The 19,614-nt window shown below is 44.3% G+C and overlaps 3 protein-coding genes across 5 annotated transcripts in view; all 3 read left to right on the forward strand.

Moving 5' to 3' along the window:
• Positions 1 to 2,011: 2,011 nt before the first annotated feature.
• Positions 2,012 to 9,261, forward strand: LOC146557343 (activin receptor type-2A-like). 2 transcript variants are annotated; one of them, XM_085248754.1, is made up of 12 exons: positions 2,012 to 2,843; positions 3,237 to 3,456; positions 4,120 to 4,238; positions 4,358 to 4,512; positions 5,086 to 5,109; positions 5,407 to 5,550; positions 6,561 to 6,704; positions 6,903 to 7,036; positions 7,107 to 7,221; positions 7,926 to 8,064; positions 8,351 to 8,481; positions 8,633 to 9,261. In XM_085248754.1, exons 1-12 carry the CDS (start codon positions 2,789 to 2,791, stop codon positions 8,822 to 8,824), a joined length of 1,572 nt encoding a protein of 523 aa, XP_085104880.1. In that variant the 5' UTR covers positions 2,012 to 2,788; the 3' UTR covers positions 8,825 to 9,261. The 2 variants fall into 2 exon arrangements, with proteins under 2 accessions (XP_085104880.1, XP_085104881.1); XM_085248755.1 differs by lacking the exon at positions 5,086 to 5,109 and having other exon boundaries at positions 2,013 to 2,843.
• A 3,295-nt stretch (positions 9,262 to 12,556) lies between these two features.
• LOC146557344 (uncharacterized) lies at positions 12,557 to 17,577 on the forward strand. The gene is made up of 5 exons (XM_085249955.1): positions 12,557 to 12,637; positions 14,874 to 14,925; positions 15,770 to 15,925; positions 16,159 to 16,254; positions 16,468 to 17,577. Exons 3-5 carry the CDS (start codon positions 15,812 to 15,814, stop codon positions 16,705 to 16,707), a joined length of 450 nt encoding a protein of 149 aa, XP_085106081.1. The 5' UTR covers positions 12,557 to 12,637; positions 14,874 to 14,925; positions 15,770 to 15,811; the 3' UTR covers positions 16,708 to 17,577.
• An 804-nt stretch (positions 17,578 to 18,381) lies between these two features.
• Positions 18,382 to 19,614, forward strand: part of LOC146557345 (kinesin heavy chain-like) — a 62,007-nt gene continuing 60,774 nt past the window's right edge. For both annotated transcript variants that reach the window (XM_085249822.1, XM_085249821.1), the window contains exon 1: positions 18,382 to 18,655. In XM_085249822.1, coding sequence (XP_085105948.1) covers positions 18,524 to 18,655 — 132 coding nt within the window. In that variant the 5' untranslated portion in view covers positions 18,382 to 18,523. The remainder of the gene's footprint in view (positions 18,656 to 19,614) is intronic.

A 19,614-nucleotide genomic window follows, 5' to 3' on the forward strand; every position in this document is an offset into this window, starting at 1 on the left:
GTCCTCTTTTTTGGAAATCAAAATATGGTCACCCTAGTGTGCTTTCATTAAGAAATCGTGGCGGTGAAACGTGCAGACTATCCAGAAGCACTGTTCGCCAGACGTGGAGTTTTTAATGCTACATGCCGCCCTTACTATCTGCTGCGGGAGTTGTCAGCTGTGTTTTTGGTCATTGTTTACATCCAGCCACGCGCTAACTCCGCAGCAGCGCTCGGCAAACTCCTTGACGACATCAGCGCATTAGAGACAACTCATTGAGACGCTGTTTTTATCGTCGCCGGTGACTTTAGTGAGTGCAACTTACGGACTGTACTCCCAAAATACCATCAACGTGTGGCCATTCCTACCCGTGACAAGAACACCCCTGGATCATATTTACAGCAACATACAGGGTGCATACAGGGCTGCACCACGTCCTCACTCTGGACAGTCTGATCACATCTCCCTGTTCATGTACCCGGCTTACAGACAGAAACTGAAACCATCAAACCTGTGAAACTGTGGACCCCAGAGACTGCGAGTATCCTACAGGACTGTTTTGCCCAAACAGACTGGGATGTGTTTCAAACTGCAGCCACCAAGGGGAACTGCTCTGTCAATATATGCAGGTTTTAGATGTGTCCTTGATCCATCACAGCTGATTTAAATGGCTAAATTACCTCCTCAACATGTCTTGAAGTTCTCCAGAAGCCCAGTAATGAACTAATCATTTTTTTCAGGTGTGCTGACCCAGGGTGATATCTAAAACCTGCAGAACACCAGCTCTCGAAGCCTGGAGTTGGACACCCCTGCAGTATGCCTACTTTAGGTAGCTTTAGGTACCTGGGTGTCTACATCACTGAGAACCTCACCTGGACACTGAACACCCCACAGCTGGTCAAGAAGGCTCAGCAGCGGCTGTATTTCCTGAGGAGGCTGAGGAAAGTTGGTATGTCGGCCAAGATCCTCAGCTGGTTCTACAGCTGTATTGTGGAGAGCATCCTGACCAGCTGCATCACTGCATGGTACAGCAGCACTACTGCTATGGACCGCAAACGCCTGCAGAGAGTGATAACAACTGCAGAGAAGATCATCAGGACCCCGGTGCCCTCTCTGCAGAGCTTCTACCATCGCACAGTCCAGAGGAGAGCTGCCTCCATCCTCAAAGACCCCACACACCCCCAACACGGACTGTTCACACTTCTGCCCTCAAGACAAAGGTTTAGAAGTGTGAAATCCAGAACATCTCGACTCAACAACTCCTTCTTCCCCACTGCCATCAGACTCTTGAACAGCTGACCTATTTTAACAGTAATAATATTTTTTGTACATCAGGTCATCTCACATATTGCTCTTTTGCACATAAATCTATTTAATACTTCAGATGTTTTCTCCATTTATTTATTCATGCTATTTGTATTTTAGCTATTTGTACATATTAACCAGTCTGCGTGTGGACAGCAGACAAAAAAATTTCATTGTACAGAGTAATGCATTTTCTTGCACACATGACAACAAACGCTTTGAATCCTTGAATTAGATGAATTTGGTGTTAGAAGTGAAGAAGCTTCTTGGATGAAAAGTGAAATGTCTTCAAGATGTTAAAGAAGACCAGACGTTTTTCTTTCCAAGCTCCTTAGACTACCATGACCTGGATTACTGAGGACCTACATGATGTTAGTTCAGTCGCTAACTGCTGTTTCCACCACCAAGTGACGAAACAAGTTTAAAGTATAAATCTCAAAGGCCAGAAAGTTTATAAAGCATTTTTAGATTTTTTAGGTTTTATTTGGATTATAGTACAAAAAAAATTAATAAAAAATAGTTTTACTGAATTTTGATTGGTTTATGGAGGTTTCTTTCCGCTTTTATTTTTCTCCATTTTTCTGACAGCCCACCAACCTCTTTTCAGTGGGCGGGGCTTTTCCCTCATTCCATGGGCTCTACACACAAACACGGCTAATCATTGGTGAATAAATGGGGCTCCGGATTGTTCTAGGCATCCTATTGGTTTTTGCAGGTGCCCGTCAGATGATCGTGTACGCTGTGACAGGTGACTTTGGAAAACTGTGAAAAAAACAAGCTGATCGCAGCGTAGCCGCCATCTTCCTCCCGCTGTCGGCCTCAGAGTGTGGAGTGGAAGTAATACGGAGACTAGGTGAGGGAGAGGCGGACAGGTCGGCTGTACGCTGTGAGCCAGTCCGGGATCGTTCACACGGCGCTTCCTCCCGCTGAGCGAACAGACGGGACGCGGATGCGGTTTGAGGTTTTCCTCCTCGGAGCTAAGCTAAAGGGTAGCCGGGCCAGCTAGCATCCGTGTGACCGAGCAGTGATAATCAGAGGCGGGCTGAGGCTACACCTCCGCCCGGCTCTCTGCGGGGAGGTGAGTTTGATCCAGGGTCACAGCACGGCTGAGGCTTCGCGGAGAATGGTGCAGGGGTCCAAGGTGAACTGTGCTTCATGGCCGGAGGTTCGCTGATGGAGTTACTCCAGATCAGTCCTCTGATTGATAACCTGTCAGTTCGTCGATAAACCGATTTCTGCAGCATAAACCTTTACAGCACCGCTCCAACCCGGCGAGCAGCCTGTACTGGTCCTCAGGTCCGGATCTCCTGACAGCGCACCATGTCTCAGGGCCTGCCCAGCTCCTGGGACCCTCTTCCCGAGTGCTCTCACGGGGCGTCCCGGTGAACGGACCGCAACCGCTGCTTGGACTGGGACATGGTTCCGGTGCCCGGAGTCCTGTTGTCAGTCAGAGGGAGCGTAATCCCGGATTAGGATTGAAACTAGGATTTATCTGAGCAGCACCATGGGATCCGCCACCAGGCTGGCCTTCAGCGTCCTCCTAATCACCTGCTCCTCAGGTGAGCACACCTGGCTCTAACATCATCACCACAGACACAATCAATTAGAAACCAGAGTGTAATTCTGATGTCACAGGAAACAAGCCCCAGTAAATAACTCTGAGCTGCTTTGATCCTAATCCAGGCTCAGAGCTAAGATAGGCTAGAGCAGTCAGCTGTGTGTCAGTGATGCTGTCTGCTCACTGAAACGCCCCAGGGCAGCTATCCAGCAGCTTTATTTCAATGGTGTATATCATATATAGGTGATCTTCAACCACAGGTCACCTCAAACCTCCTGCAGAAAACCTGCTGATCAGATATTGGTCAGTTATTGATTAGCTCTTGAGCTGACAGGAAACAGCTGATCTGTACCTGTTTCAGTCACTCTCACGATGCTGTATGCTTCCTCCTCAGGTGCAATCCTGGGCCACACTCAGACTCAGACCTGTGTGCTGTACAGCTACAGCTCCTCCTCCTCCTCAGTGGAGGGCCGAGGGAACATCAGCGGCGTGGAGATCTGCTCCGGGCAGAAGGATAAGCGGCAGCACTGCTTCGCCACCTGGAGGAACACCTCCGGTCAGGTGACCGTGGTCAAACAGGGCTGCTGGCTTGACGACCCTAGCTGCTATGACAGGTAGGTGGGGCCAGAGAGGTCATGCTCAGGTAACAACAGGAAGTAAAGGAGCGCTTCTGTGGTTCAGCAGGAGGATAGCAGAGTTTAGACCTGATCGGTTTATTGATTGATGATGCTCCCAGACCTGAACCTGACTTTGTTCGAGTACAGAGTGGTGATTTTATAAGTCCCCTCAGGGCAGGTGTGTTCAGGTGTATGTCTACCTGTAGTTGAATTGGTTTGCCCACGTGTTGCTGTAGGTTCACTCGGAGGACCAGAGTGATTTCAGGAGAAGAAGAGCTAGCTCACACTCACACACTCCGAATTAGTTAGATAGCACTAAGAACTTAGAAAAGTGTTTGTGTGAATGAGCGAGTTGTATAAAGCGCTTTGAGTGCTCAGAGTAGAAAAGCGCTATATAAGAACCAGTCCATTTACCATTACCTGTCACCAGTCACCCCATGTATCAATCAGAGCAATTGATCAGTTTTCATATGTGAACTGAGAGGTGCTGTAAAAGCTCACCTGTGTGAGCTCATGTGTGAGGTCACTTGAGAGTTCAGTGATAAAGCTGAAAGACATTAGTGCGTGTGAGGAGGAGACATCAATTGGGAGGGGGGGGGGGGTTACTTGAGTGTGGTGACCTCACCTGTGCATCAGCTCATCTGTGCTGTTTCCTGATAGGTGGGAGTGTGTCGAGAGGAAGGAGTCCCCTGACGTCTTTTTCTGCTGCTGTGAGGGAAGTCTGTGCAACCAGAAGTTCTTCTACCTGCCCAACAGCAACCACACGCCGCCGCTGCCCCGTACGTACCTGCTCATCTCGCACCTTATTCTGAAAATCTTTGATGTTAAAATGGAACCTTATAGTGAAAAGCCTCCTGTACTTCATGTTGTAACCTCTTTTCCGTGTGTGTTTCCATAGCGACAAATATCCCACTCACACTGCGACCCCCGGTGGTCACCGCGCTGATGTATTCGCTGCTCCCCATCATGGCCGTTGCCATCATCGTCCTGCTGTCCTTTTGGATGTACCGACACCACAAACTGGCCTACCCACCTGTGCTGGTGCCCACACAGGTGAGACCTTCTGTGAGGAGTGGGTCATGTGACAGTCAGGTGACTTCCTGCTCTGAGTTTAAAAAATGAGGAACAAACTTTTACAATAAATGCTTCATAACAGCTTTAATCAGCTGTCTGTTCTACAGGAAGTCCCAGCAGCAAGTGAACAAACTCGTTCCAGGTAAACACTGAAGCCAGGTGTACTGATCAGGTGTTTGTCCTGACACGTTCCTGCTGCTTAGTCCAATCAGGAAGTCAGGAACACCGTCAGGTTGACGTTCAAAATAAAAGACCTGAAGCACTCGCAGGGTGATCAGGAAAAACACTGTTTCCATGGTAACAGCACACAGAGCTGGTGTTTGTTGTAGTTTTTAACAGCATCATCAACTCTGTCACGTGACTGTGTCATGTGACATGGATGCTCTTTTTGTTACCTGTGTCTTCACCTCTGGGGTGGGAGGGGCTAAGACACGAGGAGGCGGTGACACATAGCTGGAGTAGTGAGGCAATGCAGATGTTTCAGAGGGAGGCTGTGAGTTAGCTCCACCTCTTCCTGTCTGTGTGACTCTGAGCTGTTTCTTTGCCTCTCAGCACGCCTTTCACATCATGGTCGAGGTAAGGAGACCCACTGAGCGTGCTCTGTCACCACCCGCCTTGTGTTCTCCCACTTTGGGTCTCTGAGCACCTTTATGTTTTGTGTCACATGATGTCTGCACGTCCCGCTCCTTCCTTGCCCTGCATGACTGTGTCAGCACGCCACACCGCCCATCTTTAGGCCAGCCCACTCTCATGGTTCTGTCACTCTGTGTTTTTAATGTACACATGTCCATGTGGGTGTGGCCCGACAGCCCTGACAAGATGTTCTTTATTTTCCTGTATCCTCTGTCTCTGATCTCCACCTGTCTCCCCCAGGAGACCGGCCCCCTGCCCCCCTCCCCCGTCCTGGGACAGAAGCCTCTGCAGTTGCTGGAGCTGAAAGCCAGGGGGCGCTTTGGCTGCGTGTGGAAGGCTCAGCTGCTCAGTGAACACGTCGCCGTCAAGATCTTCCCTGCCCAGGTCAGTGTGTGTGCCGTTAATCTTAGTGTGATATTGTTAATACAAGTAGCCCATTTACTACACAAGTGCTTACAAGCACTTTGGCAAAACGCTTGGCTGTGAGAGGAGCATCAGAGCGTTGGTCTTCACGGCTCTTCTAACATCCAGACACTGATGACCTTCATACAGCTGAGCACCAGCAGTCACATGACTGAAGCACAAACATGTACGCACAGCTCGCACTGCTCATTTAACAAGAACAACAAACGGGTCAGATGTGAGAATGATTTTGTTTATTGTCGTAGAAACAGAATAAATGTTAAAAACATTATCTGATCCTTTGTGTGAAGTCTTCATGAGCAGCTGCGCCAGATGTTTCTGCTCCATATACATGAGCACATCTGCGTGAGGGAATAATGATGAGCGGAATATTCGTTTCCAAACACAGTGACAGCGCTCCAGTGAGACGTGAAAGTTAAATACAACGATCCAGTTTTGATCAAACAGATTTTCTCTAAAACACTGAAATAAGCCAAACATGATGTTTAACCTCCACTGAGTGGCCAAAGCCTGGGGAGATTTAAAAATGATGTGGCAGGAGTCAGGGAGAATAAGCCTCGACCTTTTGGTCAGGTGACACCTGGCGAGGCAAACTGGCCGTTCGCCCAGAGGGAGGTGATGTTTGGAAATATCCGTATCTACATTCTCGCCTGAAACGTCTTAAGAGTTACTTTGTGTCACAGAAACGGGCACATTTCAAACTTCTCTCACAGTTTTAGCCGCTCTCCTCCACCACGGCCACTTTTGAGTTTCAGTTCAGTTTTATTTCCACAGCACCAAATCACAACACCAGTCGCTTCGAGGAGCTTCATATTGTAAAGTAGATTCTACAATAACACATATTTTCAGATGAAATGCAACCTAACCCTTTGAATTGATGTCTCACAAGAGCACATGTTGAGAAATTACCTCTGTGTGAGGTCACAGTTGGGCCACGCCCCTGACTACTCTGACCTCTGACCTGTGCTCAGGAGCGTCAGTCTTGGCAGAACGAGTTTGAGATCTTTAGCCTGAGCGGGATGAGACACGAGAACCTGCTGCAGTTCCTCGGCGCTGAGAAGAGAGGCAGCGAGCTGGAAACGGAGCTGTGGCTTGTCACCGCCTACCATCACAAGGTAACAGTGACCCCCGCAGGCTGGAGGTGGAACTGCAGAACACTCCTAAAACTCCATTAGAACCTGGAAGAACGTGGAGCGTAGACGAGTTGGAGCAGGTTCAGTTTGTGAATGTGTGGACAGAAGACTGAGTCACTCTAACAAATTTGACCTCTGACCCTCAGTCTTCACTCTGTGTTCTCCATGACGTGTTTTCAGGGTTCCTTGACTGACCATCTTAAAGCCAACGTTCTCTCCTGGTCTGAACTGTGTCGGATCGCTCAGTCTATGTCCCGAGGCCTGGCCTACCTGCACGAAGACATACCTGCATACAAACCCGCCATCGCACACAGGTACGAGCGTACAGGCACACACACACACACACACACACACACCTGCCTGACAGCTCTGTGTGTTTTTCAGGGACTTCAAGAGTAAGAACGTCCTGCTTAAGTCCGACCTGACTGCCTGCATCGCCGACTTTGGCCTCGCTCTCAGGTTTGAGGCGGGAAAGTCTCCAGGTGACGCTCATGGACAGGTGTGTCCACCTGAGCTACGCCTCTGTCACGCTTTGTCATTACAGCAGTGACAGTGTAACAGTCAGTGGAAACAGAAATATCTAAGAGTGTTTAGCAAATGCATGATGGAGTTCCAGGTACACTGAGGTCCAGGTGAGGACAGTCTGGGTTAGGAAGAAGCAAATAGCTCCATCTGGTGGCTGATGGGTAAATATTCAAGGATGTTTGATAAAAGAAGAATAATTAGTGCTGGGATGTTGAGCTGGCCTGATTGCAGCTGTGCACAGCAGGGGAGGCGTAGCTGAACGGAGCAGTGTCCAGAGTGTGGGGAACCAAAGAGAGAAATGAGAGCAGAGCGGCCAATCAGAGGGTTTGAGGAGGTGAAGCTGCAGAGCGGATGGTGTGATAAACTCACTGCGTTTACATATTAGTAGCAGCTTTGAGGTTGGCTCTAAATGAGCTGTGTTTATTTACCGGTCACAGCTCGGTCTCCACAGTAATGACATCATTTAGATGCTGTTGTGTTATTACAGAGGTTTAAAATATGTGTGAGGACCTGCCATGAGGTCAGAGGGGGCGGGGCTTCAGATAAGTGCTGCGTAACAAGTTCAAACTTTATTGATATCAGTGATGTTATCCATGTCCCCTCCACCAGCTCCTCTGCTCTTTGTAGTTGTGTCATATCACCTCAGTAAACAGCTGATCTGGTTCCTGTCTGTGTCAGGTGGGGACCAGGAGGTACATGGCCCCAGAGGTCCTGGAGGGCGCCATCAACTTCCAGAGAGACTCCTTCCTGAGGATCGACATGTACGCTGTGGGGCTGGTGCTGTGGGAGCTCGCATCACGCTGCAAAGCTGCTGACGGTATGAAACGCCAGAAGGTCACCTGACTCACCAGGTCAGCACGTCAAAATTTAACAACAGCCCCGGCCTAGGCCTGGCCAGGGTCACGCCTGGTTGGTTGTTAAAGTTTGACCTGCTTACAAAGAATGGTTATGTGACATGTGAAGAAACTGACATGAACATGTCGTTGTGGTCGGTGGAGGCCAACGCCGCCGTCCTGTGTTTACGTCTTCACCTGCTGTGTGTGTGTGTGGCAAAGTGAAGACTGTCATTGACTGATCCGCACACCTGGTTTTCTGTGGTTCAGGTCCAGTAGATGAGTACCTGCTGGCCTTTGAGGAGGAGGCGGGTCAGCATCCGTCTCTGGAGGACATGCAGGAGGTGGTCGTCTACAAGAAGCTCAGGCCCACAATCAGAGAGTGCTGGCAGAAGCACGCCGTGAGTCACTACGCACAATGCACCAGCACATTACCCACAGCCGATGCATTTGTTTGAAGCATCAGGATGACCTCACCGCTGGTGTAGTTTATAAAGAAACAAGTGCTATGTTTGACCTCTGATCCAGGTCTCCTTTCTGCCCCCCCGGCAGGGTCTGGCTCTCCTCTGTGAGACGATGGAGGAGTGCTGGGATCATGAGGCGGAGGCGCGGCTGTCAGCGGGCTGCGTGGAGGAGCGCGTCGTGCAGATGCAGCAGTCGAGCGTCACGGCCCACGAGGAGATTGTCACGGTCGTCACCATGGTGACCAACGTGGACTACCCGCCCAAAGAGTCAAGCTTATGATCAATCAGAGCAGGGCAGGGACGCCAAAATAAAAGACTTAATGTAGGATGGAGAGTACAGATGTCAGAATAAAAGAACAAAGCCTGTGACTGTGCTACAGGTGTACAGGCTCGTGCAGGTAAGCACAGCTGATTGGGTCATCAGCAGGAAGTCTGATCAGGAACAGAGACAAACTTTATTCATTTTTTCACCTCCTGGAGCTGACAATCGCGTCCGCCATGAACCTTTTCACCTCCGATGACCTAGTCTCTCAGTCCTCGCCGCCAAGAGGTCGGTCTGACCTTCTGGTTCGTCTCGGGGTCAAACTCAGTTCTAGTAAAGCTGCTACATGTGGTCTCACTGAGTCAGTCAGGTGAGGACATCAGGAAACAATCATGTGATCAGATGTATTGATTATCGGAGAATAAAAACATCAATCGGTTTTACAGGAACACAAACAGAGCCGTATTTTTTATTTTCAAACACTAATTTCCTGTGTGAGTGTGTGAGAGAGAGACATGTAAGCTGACCTCTGACCTCAGCATTGTTTACTGATCCTGAGTTCTTCATAAGACGTGCATGCTGTGGAGACCATGCTTCTGTGTGATGCCATCTGAATAGGCGGGGTCAGACTTAGGAGTCTCTTAGAGAAACAGGAAGTCATTTGATCATCAGGACAGGCTTTGATTGGTTGGTTATTTAGCAGCTGAACTCTTTGGGTGTCACCTTAAGCTGAGCAGCTGGAGGTCAAAGGTCAGCAGGACTGTTTTAACCTCAGATGAAGCCGATGATGTCAGCGAACACATCACTAAACCTGTGCTGCATTCAGAGCGTCTGTTTTCTGACTGCTGAATCTGTTCAGATGAGAACATGTTGCGTTCAGGTCCCTGTGCAAATCGAGGATCGGGTTTCCTGATTGGTTTCAAATATCCTGACATCAGGCTCAGGTCACGTGATCATTGTTCTGAACTCAATCGGGTAATCCAGACTTTCTCAATCAGCTCTAAGCATGGTTAGGAAGGAGGCGGAGTCAGAAGCATGGACAGATGTGCTGACAGCAGGTATATGAGGATCAAACACCTGCAGACAGAGCAGCAGGGACTGATGGAGCTGATGGCACTATCACACTCTGACATCACTGCTGTGAGAGATGTCATCAGTTCACAGGTGCCGTTACTGTAGCTGCACGCCTGACGGATCAAACACACCTGAGAGTGAAGTCGGTCTACAAACTTCAGTTAACTTTAAAGTCTGCATCAACAAAGTAATGCTTTACTGTACTCAAAATTACTGAATTACTCTAAATTCAGTAATTTGTTGTTTGTTCTGTTGTTTGTGTGCCACAAAGGCTCTTCGGTTCTTTGCAGATAGAAAGGAAACAAACAGGTTTGTTTTTTTTTCTTCCTGCTACAATCATCTGATTTCAGTTGGTGTGTGGAAGGACGAGAATGGTGGAGCGGTCTACAGCGATCGATAGATATGGATGTGACCTTTATTTTTATTGCACAAAAGAAGAGAGCAACCGTAAAGTGCAGTACTGTGTCCAGGACAAACAGCTGCAAACATCTGGGCAGACGTGTTCATCTGGATGTTTTCAGTGGGAGAAACTTTACATCAGATGACTACAGGTTTCCAACCTTATTAACAAAATCACAGAAACCAAACAACCTCCGACTAAACGGATGGCACAACACGGAAAAGCTCAAGGAACTAACCTCCCAGCCCATTGTTCAGTGGTGCTAGTGTCAGTCATCATACAAATGTCATGTTTATAAGGTGGGAAACCTGCAGTCAGCTGAGACTGAAGATGTTACCTGGCTGATGATGAAAGGTCCAGATGAACAGAATCCACTTTTTGAGATTACTGCTTTGTCTTTTATTGGCTCAGGGGTTCACGTGTGAAGAGTTGGGGGTTTGATACCTGGTGTTAGTGTGGTCCTGGTCCTGAGACTGGAAGGTTGAACCAGGAAGTGTGTGTGCTGCAAGTCCTGTGCTGAGCCAATGGCAATAAAGGAACAGCTGCACTGTGATTCAAATGCTTTTTAGAGCAGCAGCGTGCTGTGTGAAACACTGCCCCCTGCTGGTAAACCCCAAAATGAAAGCAGTGGTGATGGCAGCAGCCCGACTGCCTGTGGGGTTTGATCAAAGAGGAGGAATTGTGTCTGTAGGTTCTCAGTCCTCCAGGTCAAGGTGATCTAAGGAAACGACTGGATGTATTTCTGATTCCTGAAGATGTTTCACAGACTGAAGCTTCTTCAGTTCTAAAACCAGATGGTGGAGCGTCGCAGGTATTTAACCCATAGTGGGAGTTGTACCTTTTTGACCCACTGCTGACCATGTGTCTCATCACATGAGCCAAGGTGTGAAAAAGGCTCGGAAGTGAATTTCTTCACTGTATCCTGTTTATCCCACAAACCTAACAGTGAATCATGTTCTGCTGCAGAAGAAGAAACCAGAACATTTAACTGTGTGGTCATCATTATTATTATCATTATTATTATTGATGCTGTTGTTGTACAGTCTGTGATGTAAGAGAGTTTGATCTGTTTATGAAAATCATCATGTCCTCTGATTGGTCATCAGTCGTCCAACCTCTTCTGATTGTTTATGTTTTGAAGCAGTCTGAGATCATCACTCAGTAGTAATCGAGGTGACGACGGGAACATCATGTTCAATCTCCGAGCACGCTCAGATTAGAGGTGTTTTGATGCGTAGCGTGGGCGATGTAGCTCGACCTCCTTCAGTCAGAGGATGAACTGGAGACGAATGACGAGTGGAACGTAGATCAGTGGATATACTGATCACAGGCACACATGTTTCTTCTGTTTTCAGATATTTGCCAACTAAATTAAATTTGAATTAAAATTTATATGTTGATATATGTTAACCCTCATTCTGCCAGCATATTTAGCATACCGAGTATTGACGCCTTTCTGGGGACTCAAAACTAATTTACTGTGAAATTTAATATGTTCTAATAAAATGTCCACCCATCCATCCAGATGTTACTAACAACATGTGCTGGGTAGGTCTGCCTACTTAAATATAATGTAATCTTTATTCCATTTTAAACAGAAAACAGCTGATACAGGGGTGTGTCATACTGAATTTATGGTTAGAAAGTAAAAAACTGTCCTAATTGAGTAATTCTACACAGTGGTGTTAATACCGTTACTCCAGGAGCGTAACCGAATACTTCTAGAGATCAGATCATCAATGACCCTGAGCATACTCTGATTTATCGGGTTAATTATTTATTCTAATCATGAAGTTGTCAGAAAATTCTGATTTTTGAAACGGGAATGTTTCTCAAGCCTTCTGAAAATCCACCAATCCTCTTCTGCTTGTCCTCGTCAGGGTCTCGGGGGCGGGAACTGGAGGCTAGCCCAGCTTCCATAGGGCAAGAGGCAGGTACGGTCTGTCACAGGGTCACACAGAGAGAGGGAGAGAGAGAGACAACCATTTGCACTCATATTCACACCTATGGCTAATTTAGAATCACCCCACACTGAAAAAAGTGATATTGTCTCCTTTTAAATATAGCATATTATATTTTGGTATATCTTTTCAATTCAAATGAGTAATTCCTGTCTACATATATAATTCGAGTAACTCCAGAATACATTCCCTGCGTTTTAATCCAATTAATTTTAGTTAATTAAATGTAGCTCAAAATGCTTAAGTATGTTTTTCATAGCCTCCTGCTGGGCCATTTTGCGCATGCGTTAGGACAGGCCACCATTTTTGCACGCGGACTGAAGAAGCGGACTCTTTGTGTGCTGCAAGCAGGCTCAAGTTAATCGCACAACTTCATATAAAGGTGGTCTAGCTTCGGTAAGTAAACCTTTTACGGTCGTTTTTGTTTTATTTTTTTACCTCAGTCAAAGCATGTTGACTCTTTAAGACGTGTGCACATGGAGAAAGAAGTCTAAGTAGTTGTACACCTCTGAACTTTGTCATGAATTTGACTTAAGCTAGCTATGTGCTCTATTAGCTACTGCTCTATTAAAAGAGTAATTGTATTGATGCGTTAAAATGTCATATGTTTTTAGCTTAGTTCTGGTGGCACACTTTGTACTAACAAATTATGGAACGAGGCAATTTCTCTGTAGTTAGCTGTAAAGTTCACTGTACAGTCGCCTGCAGTTTTAAGTTGAGAAATCGTCCCTCCCGCCACAACATTGGCATTAAGGAATAGTCGGGCGGGGGAGGGGGCTTCTGAACGCACCTGCACAGTCAGGGGTGCAGTAGGAAATAAGTAGGATTGGCGTTGCACAACGTCTTTTGTGCAGAAAAAAATAATGGTTGTAAACTGTGGAGGAGAATAACTCAGTGGTTGCCAAAAATGTGAGATCAAAAGGCACTGAGAGTGATGTTTGTCAGAACTGAAATTAACTCAGAAAAGAAGTTGCTTCACTTGATAGAGCTGTTGAGTGCGAGACCTGTCAGCGGTCTGGTTTAGCATTTAAAGCCTCGCTACGTGCTTCCAAACCGCTGCATTTAATCTCAGAGAAAACTAACACAGAAGTAAAACAAGTGTGTAAGTTCATCTCTTTATGTTTGCATAGTATTTCCATGTTGAGCTTAACAACCGATGTATGGAGCCACAGCTGGACTGGCTGTCGGAGTTTTGTATTGAGGGGGAAAGGAAGCGATTTGTTTTATACTTCAGCTAGAATGAAAAAAGACACAAAGCTGGAGTTATTCGGTGTCTTCATGCTGAACAGCTAAAACTTCTTCCCTCATTCTCCCCCCTCCCTCTCCTGTTGCTACTTCAATCATGAAACTGATCGATTATCAGCTGATCGGCTTTTCTGTCGCTAGTCTCTCTCATTTGTTAGTCACCCAGTTTGCGCTAGAAAGAGGAAAACGGCAGATAAACAACAGCAGCACGTTTAAGCTTGATAAGCTGTTGCTAGAATTTTTTTAATATTTCTAGTATCCGCTTATGTTTTCTGGAGCCACAGCTGTAATAGCTGCTGGTCATGATAGTTTGGATATGTGGTGAGAAGGAAACATGAAGGTGAAACCAGGAGAAGTTTTTACTGAATCATTAGAGCTGAACAGGTGATGGAGAAACAGGTTTACATTTTAGGTCACATGAATGAGTTGAAGGGAAGTTATGAACTGTTTATGAGAGACAAATAACACCAGGATCCTTTTCTAAGCAGCTGACATCTGGTAACTGTGCAGGGGCGGATCTAGCAAAGTTTTGCCAGGGGGCCAGGTAGGGCATTAACAGGGAAAGGGAGACACAAAGACATAATTTTCTTTCTTATTCTCATTTAAAATGTCTAGCTTTTAATAAATAATTATTCTAAATCTTACTACCAAAGTGGTGATCTGGTTAAATGTATAGAGATCCATTATTGTATGTAGTAAATATTAAGTCTAATATATGCCCTAGTAATAGTAGTACATATAGCACTTTTTCCTTTGGGAAGGTACGCTGTCTGCGCTGTCTGCAACTGTATTGAAGAAAAATGTTGAATCAAATTATTATAGCAAAATAATTGATTTCTGTGCATTAAAGTAGATTACGTCAATTAAGCATTATCAGGCGAAGGGTGCGGGGTGGTTTCCTAATATTTTTGCTGGGAGTTGGCAGCCCTATTAGTTAGTTTAATATTTCTATGTACTGTTTAGAATACCTGAATAAGGAGGATGGTGTAAGTTTTTTAGGTTGATCAGTATTGCTGAAGTATAAAATATTTTGGGTGCAGTGTATTTTTTGCATACAGGTATAACAGAATAGCTTTAATGTTTTGTTTTTAAAACTGAGTATGAACTTATACAAAATGCAGCAAAATATTTATAAAAACAGTTTTATTTATTATAAAATACACTATATCGGATTCATATCGGCATCGGCAGATAATCAAATTTATGATATCGGTATCGGACATAAAAAAGTGGTATCGTGCCATCTGTAGTTTGCACAGAGGCACAAGTAAGATTTGTTTTGTTACAAGGGAGTATCATGAAGTAATGCACTAATGGCTTGGAAACGGTAATTGTTTGTCTTTCTAAAGTTTTTTTTTTTTTTTTATTTGTCTTCCTTTTCTGGCAGATTTTCTTCCCCTTATGTGTTACTGTTTATTCAAGAAGATGGTGTTATTTTGGTAAGTACATGCAAATTCCTTACATATTTATCACAACAGTATTTGTCACAGTATTGCAGGGACAAGTTTATCTATCTCATCTTAAGGGTTCTTGTGATTATTAATATTGATATTAATTAATATCAATTAATATATATGATTAAATTTCTTTTATCCAGGACAAAAGAAAAAAAAAACTTGCGAAAGTGAAATGAAAAACAGGAATTTAGTTCTTGTGAGTTAAGAGGATGCAGAGCATAGGGTTAGATGGAGGTGGATCATTCACTGTGGTGATCCCTGAAGGAAACAGCCAAGAGAAAAAGGATCAGATTGCAAAAAAAAATGTGGTTTGTTTGCATACATGAGTCTTTACGGTACCCACAGGACTCCTGAAGTATAAGTACTCTGAAGTTTGCAGAGCAATTTCAGAGATGTTTGGGGCTTACATGGCAAGCATGTTTTTAGTTGCACATCTAAATTTTCTCTGCTCTCTGTTGCTGATGGCAGAGTTCTGCCCCGCTGACCTCACAGGTGAGACACTCCCACCAGTGGACAAAGAGCACAGGAAAATGTGTTGCCAACCACCTGAAACAGACAAATATCTGCTTTTTAAAACCCGTTAAATGGACTGATGCCATTCATTTCTTCTTTGATTAACAGTAGTAACATCCTTCATGCACTGTATACTAACCCATATGATAATCATGCTTTATGAAGTGATGGCAATTGCATTGTAGCATTTAATGAAGAAATAACAAAATAATCATACCAATGATTAAGCACCAGTCTTGTGTGTGTGTGTGTGTGTGTGTGTGTGTGTGTGTGTGTGTGTGTGTGTGTGTGTGAGAGAGAGAGAGATATACAGGTAAATGCTGAATTCCAGTGTATTACAACACTTCAACTGGAGATGACCTTCGCGGCACAGTTAGACAGAATTACACCTCAGTTGATGACAGTTTTCCAGAAGAAGGGCGGTGTTTCTGGGCAGAAACTTGCCCACCACTTGCAGATCATGCAAGAGGTAAATCTGAATATTGCAAATTCTATTTGGATTTCTTTTGTCTTAAGTGGCAGGTCACTGGTGAGTCCAATAAGCCGTTTTAGGTGACCAGCCAAGCAATCTAAATTTTGAAATTTCATATATAAATTTTATTTACTATGTTTGAACTGACATATGATAAAATTTACTTATTGCGAATGTCAGACATTGTTCTTTTTTCCAAATTGGTTTAATCAGCAACTCTCTTTAAACAGGCTGAAAGTGATGTTAAAGTGAAAAGGGAAGCAGTTCTCAGGGCACTTTGCCTCTACCTTGGTGAAGAGGACGGAAGCCTTATTCGGGAGTTCTTTGTAAGTCATTTAAGTCATTGTAAGCAAGTCATCTATACACACACTTTTTAGATAGATATCTGTGTGTGTGTGTATTACACACACACACACACACACACACACACACACACACACACACACACACACACACACACACACACACACAAACGACTAGATTGGAATTTAATTGTAGAGTTAATTGTTTTTTCTTTTACCTTTTTATTAAATGTTTAGGACATTGAAGGAGATGATATCCAGAGAGACCTGAAGAAGCACACCATGGGCATTTATGTCATCAACAGGGAGGATGGACAAAATGGACATTATGATGACATTGGAATATTTGTTGAAGGGGAGATAGTCATGGACAACATTGGATCTCTGGCCCAAGCTTGTGCATTGATGCTTGGAGTAATCTATGCACTAAACCTAGCCTTCCCCAAGGAATTGAAGGACTATTATGAATTCATTTAGCAAGTGTTGATGGGATTCGATGGTGAAAAGCTCTCCCCCAAAGTCTTTGGGCTGAAGAACAAAATTGCTACTGGATAGGAAGATTTCTAAAATAACACATCAAGAGAATGCTGTTATGTAAATTACCAATGACTGGTGCTCTTGTGAATAGGAGTGAAACTCTTGTACAACCATCATTTGTTCTGTGTTATGTTTCGATTGAACATTTTAACTTTCAATAATGAATGTTTCACGTGTGGTACATTTGAGTAGCTTGAAGAGCAACTTTGTAATTATTCAGTTATAGCTGCTGCCCTGCGTATAATCAGTGTTAACTCAACCGGATAAAAAAAACAAAAAAAACCATTCATGATTACCACACTGCAGCACACTGGTAACACTTTAAAGACTATTAATTGTTTTGAAGCGAGTATGTTAGGTCAGAAAATATGTAAAACATTCAGAATCTTCAAGGAAGGACTAGAATGGAAAGACAGTGGTCAATAAGCAGTAAGGAAAACACAAGTTTAATTTTAAGTCTAATTACCTTATTAAAATGCAATTTCTAAATATGGATCGCAGAACAGCAAGTCTGAAACTGGTTAGTTTGTGGATGCATCAGTTTCTAATTGTGATACATTATACTGCTGGTAGTGTTTTATTCTTTTATGTAAGGAGTTTGGTTTTTTCTTTTTTAGAGGAAGAGAAACATTGGTTAACATTTCTCTTGTCTGTTGTTTCTGTTTTGTTTGAATACAGCTTTTTAAAGCTACTAGTTCATAGGCAAAAGTTTTGTAATTTGTATTATACAAATTGCAGCAATTTCCCTTAGAGATGTGGATTCTTATTCTGTTTGCAACAAATTTTGCATTAATAAATGATGTGAAAGAATGTTGTAGTTTTCATTATTGACGTTTTTAAAAACTACAAATCAGGGTAAGCAATATTTTTTTAAGTAAACTTAACTTAATTGAAATAGAGAGAAATTAACAATTTGATTGATTTGAATATAAGTTTGGGACATAAGTGTAAAGGAAACAAATTATTCTGGTACATTTAACACGACCTTAGTTGGACTTACTAATAATATTTGACTAAGACGTATCCACAACAGTTAAGTTAAAGTAGCTTAAAAATATATGTTGGTTTTACTCGCTTAAATTAAATTCAGTGTACTTAAAAAATATTTCTGGATTCAAACAAATTTATTTCGTGCAACCACTTGTCATAAAAAAATTGAGTAAACTGAACAAAACATTTTTTTCAGTGCACTAACGACACCTGTTACACAACTGTGGGAGAAGCACCTGGAGAGAACCTGCACACTCCACAACAAAGGCCCCGCCCAGGTGGGGGCCAAACCGCCATCCTGTTCCTCTTATGAGGCAGCAGTGCTAACCACTGTTCCACCTTATCACACATTTATTTCTAAATTAATAAACTTTGTTCTATTCACTTATTTTAAAAACCCTTCTGACGAATAAAAAAAAAAGTATAAATGTTTATATGAGTTTTATTTTGTATCAATTTTGTTTTTCAGGGGAAAAGTCGATGAAGTCTTAAAGAGCCTAAAACGTCATGAGTCAAATATGACCCATTGGCTTTAACCCGAACTAAATCATGTTCACGCTGGATGTGAAGGAGGACTTCATGTCCCATGGTTCTTTGCGGCTCGGTGGTCCAGGGTGGACCTGTGAGAGGTGGAGCCTTCAGCCTCCTGATGGAGAAGCAGTAACCGGAGATCGCAGCCTCTGAGCGGACCGTGTGGACCCGAACCAGAGCCGAGCCTCCCGGTTTGTGTGTGTTTCCGCGTGCGTGTCGGTGCTTCTTGTCGGTGATGGAGGCGGCGGAGGGTGGCGTGTGCGGGGTGAAGGTGATGTGTCGCTTCAGGCCGCTGAACGAGGCGGAGCGGAACCGCGGAGACAAAAACATCCCGAAATTTAACGGAGAGGACACCGTGGTGGTGTCGGTGAGTACGCGCGCGCGCGCTCACACACACACACACACACACACACACACACACACACCGTGGCGATGTGTGTGTGTTGTTTAGTGTGCAAACAAACCTGCTGTGTGTAACTGCAGAACCACTGCACGCTGCTCCTCCTTAAATCAATCAGTGCATTGTTTGCATTGATCAATCAGGAGCAGCTGCTTCAAAGCAGGAGAGTCAAACATGTTCACTGCAGTTCTATTTATACAGCGCCAAATCACAGCAACAGTCGCCTCAAGGTAGATCCTACAATAATAACAGTCATATGACCCCCTATGAGCAAGCACTTTGGTGACAGTGGGAAGGAAAAACTCCCTTTTAACAGGAAGAAACCTCCGACAGAACCAGGCTCAGGGAGGGTGAGAGAAGGAAGACAGGATAAAGACATGTTGTGGATGAGAGACAGAGATTAATAACAGATACGATTCAATGCAGAGAGGACTATTAACACATAGGCTTTTTCCCAATTCAGGGTTTGCATCCTTTGGAGGATAAGGCCTTCACTGTAGACCGAGAAGGCCGGAAGTGCGATGCTTGTGAAATAGGATGTCTAGCTTCCATTGCACTGCTCATGTTGCCTAGCAACCATGATAATAACTGCTGGAAACATTTCATCTGGCATTGTTTGACAGAAATGAAGGACAAATTTCTTTTGTTCATCTGTTTGTTTTACATGAGCTCTGTTTGATTTGATAAGTATCTGAGGCTGAAACCACAGGACTGTAAAAACATGATTGTTGGGCTTCATTTCTGTACTGAACAGTTGTTTGACGATTAGCTAATACATAACAATTAGCTAATGTTGTTCATGACACTAAAGTCACTTCACTGGTAATGTAAATGTAATATGGCCAATATTAAAGTTATTATTATATTAATCATTATTAGTTATTACCAGTGTTGGGCAAGTTACTTTGAAAAAGTAATTAATTATA

Source organism: Mchenga conophoros, linkage group LG16 (assembly GCF_057382185.1).
Source record: "Mchenga conophoros isolate Kocher_MC1m ecotype Shallow Benthic linkage group LG16, M_conophoros_male_GT1.1, whole genome shotgun sequence".
Taxonomy (NCBI): domain Eukaryota; kingdom Metazoa; phylum Chordata; class Actinopteri; order Cichliformes; family Cichlidae; genus Mchenga; species Mchenga conophoros.

Excerpts from the sequence above, each read along its gene's own strand:
- LOC146557343 (XM_085248754.1), top strand. The coding sequence starts at position 2,789 with ATGGGATCCGCCACCAGGCTGGCCTTCAGCGTCCTCCTAATCACCTGC. Across the intron at positions 4,513-5,085 it reads CTGTGCTGGTGCCCACACAG|CACGCCTTTCACATCATGGT; the intron begins GTGAGACCTTCT and ends TTTGCCTCTCAG. Across the intron at positions 5,551-6,560 it reads TCAAGATCTTCCCTGCCCAG|GAGCGTCAGTCTTGGCAGAA; the intron begins GTCAGTGTGTGT and ends ACCTGTGCTCAG.
- LOC146557344 (XM_085249955.1), top strand. The coding sequence starts at position 15,812 with ATGACCTTCGCGGCACAGTTAGACAGAATTACACCTCAGTTGATGACA. Across the intron at positions 15,926-16,158 it reads ACTTGCAGATCATGCAAGAG|GCTGAAAGTGATGTTAAAGT; the intron begins GTAAATCTGAAT and ends CTCTTTAAACAG. Across the intron at positions 16,255-16,467 it reads GCCTTATTCGGGAGTTCTTT|GACATTGAAGGAGATGATAT; the intron begins GTAAGTCATTTA and ends TTAAATGTTTAG.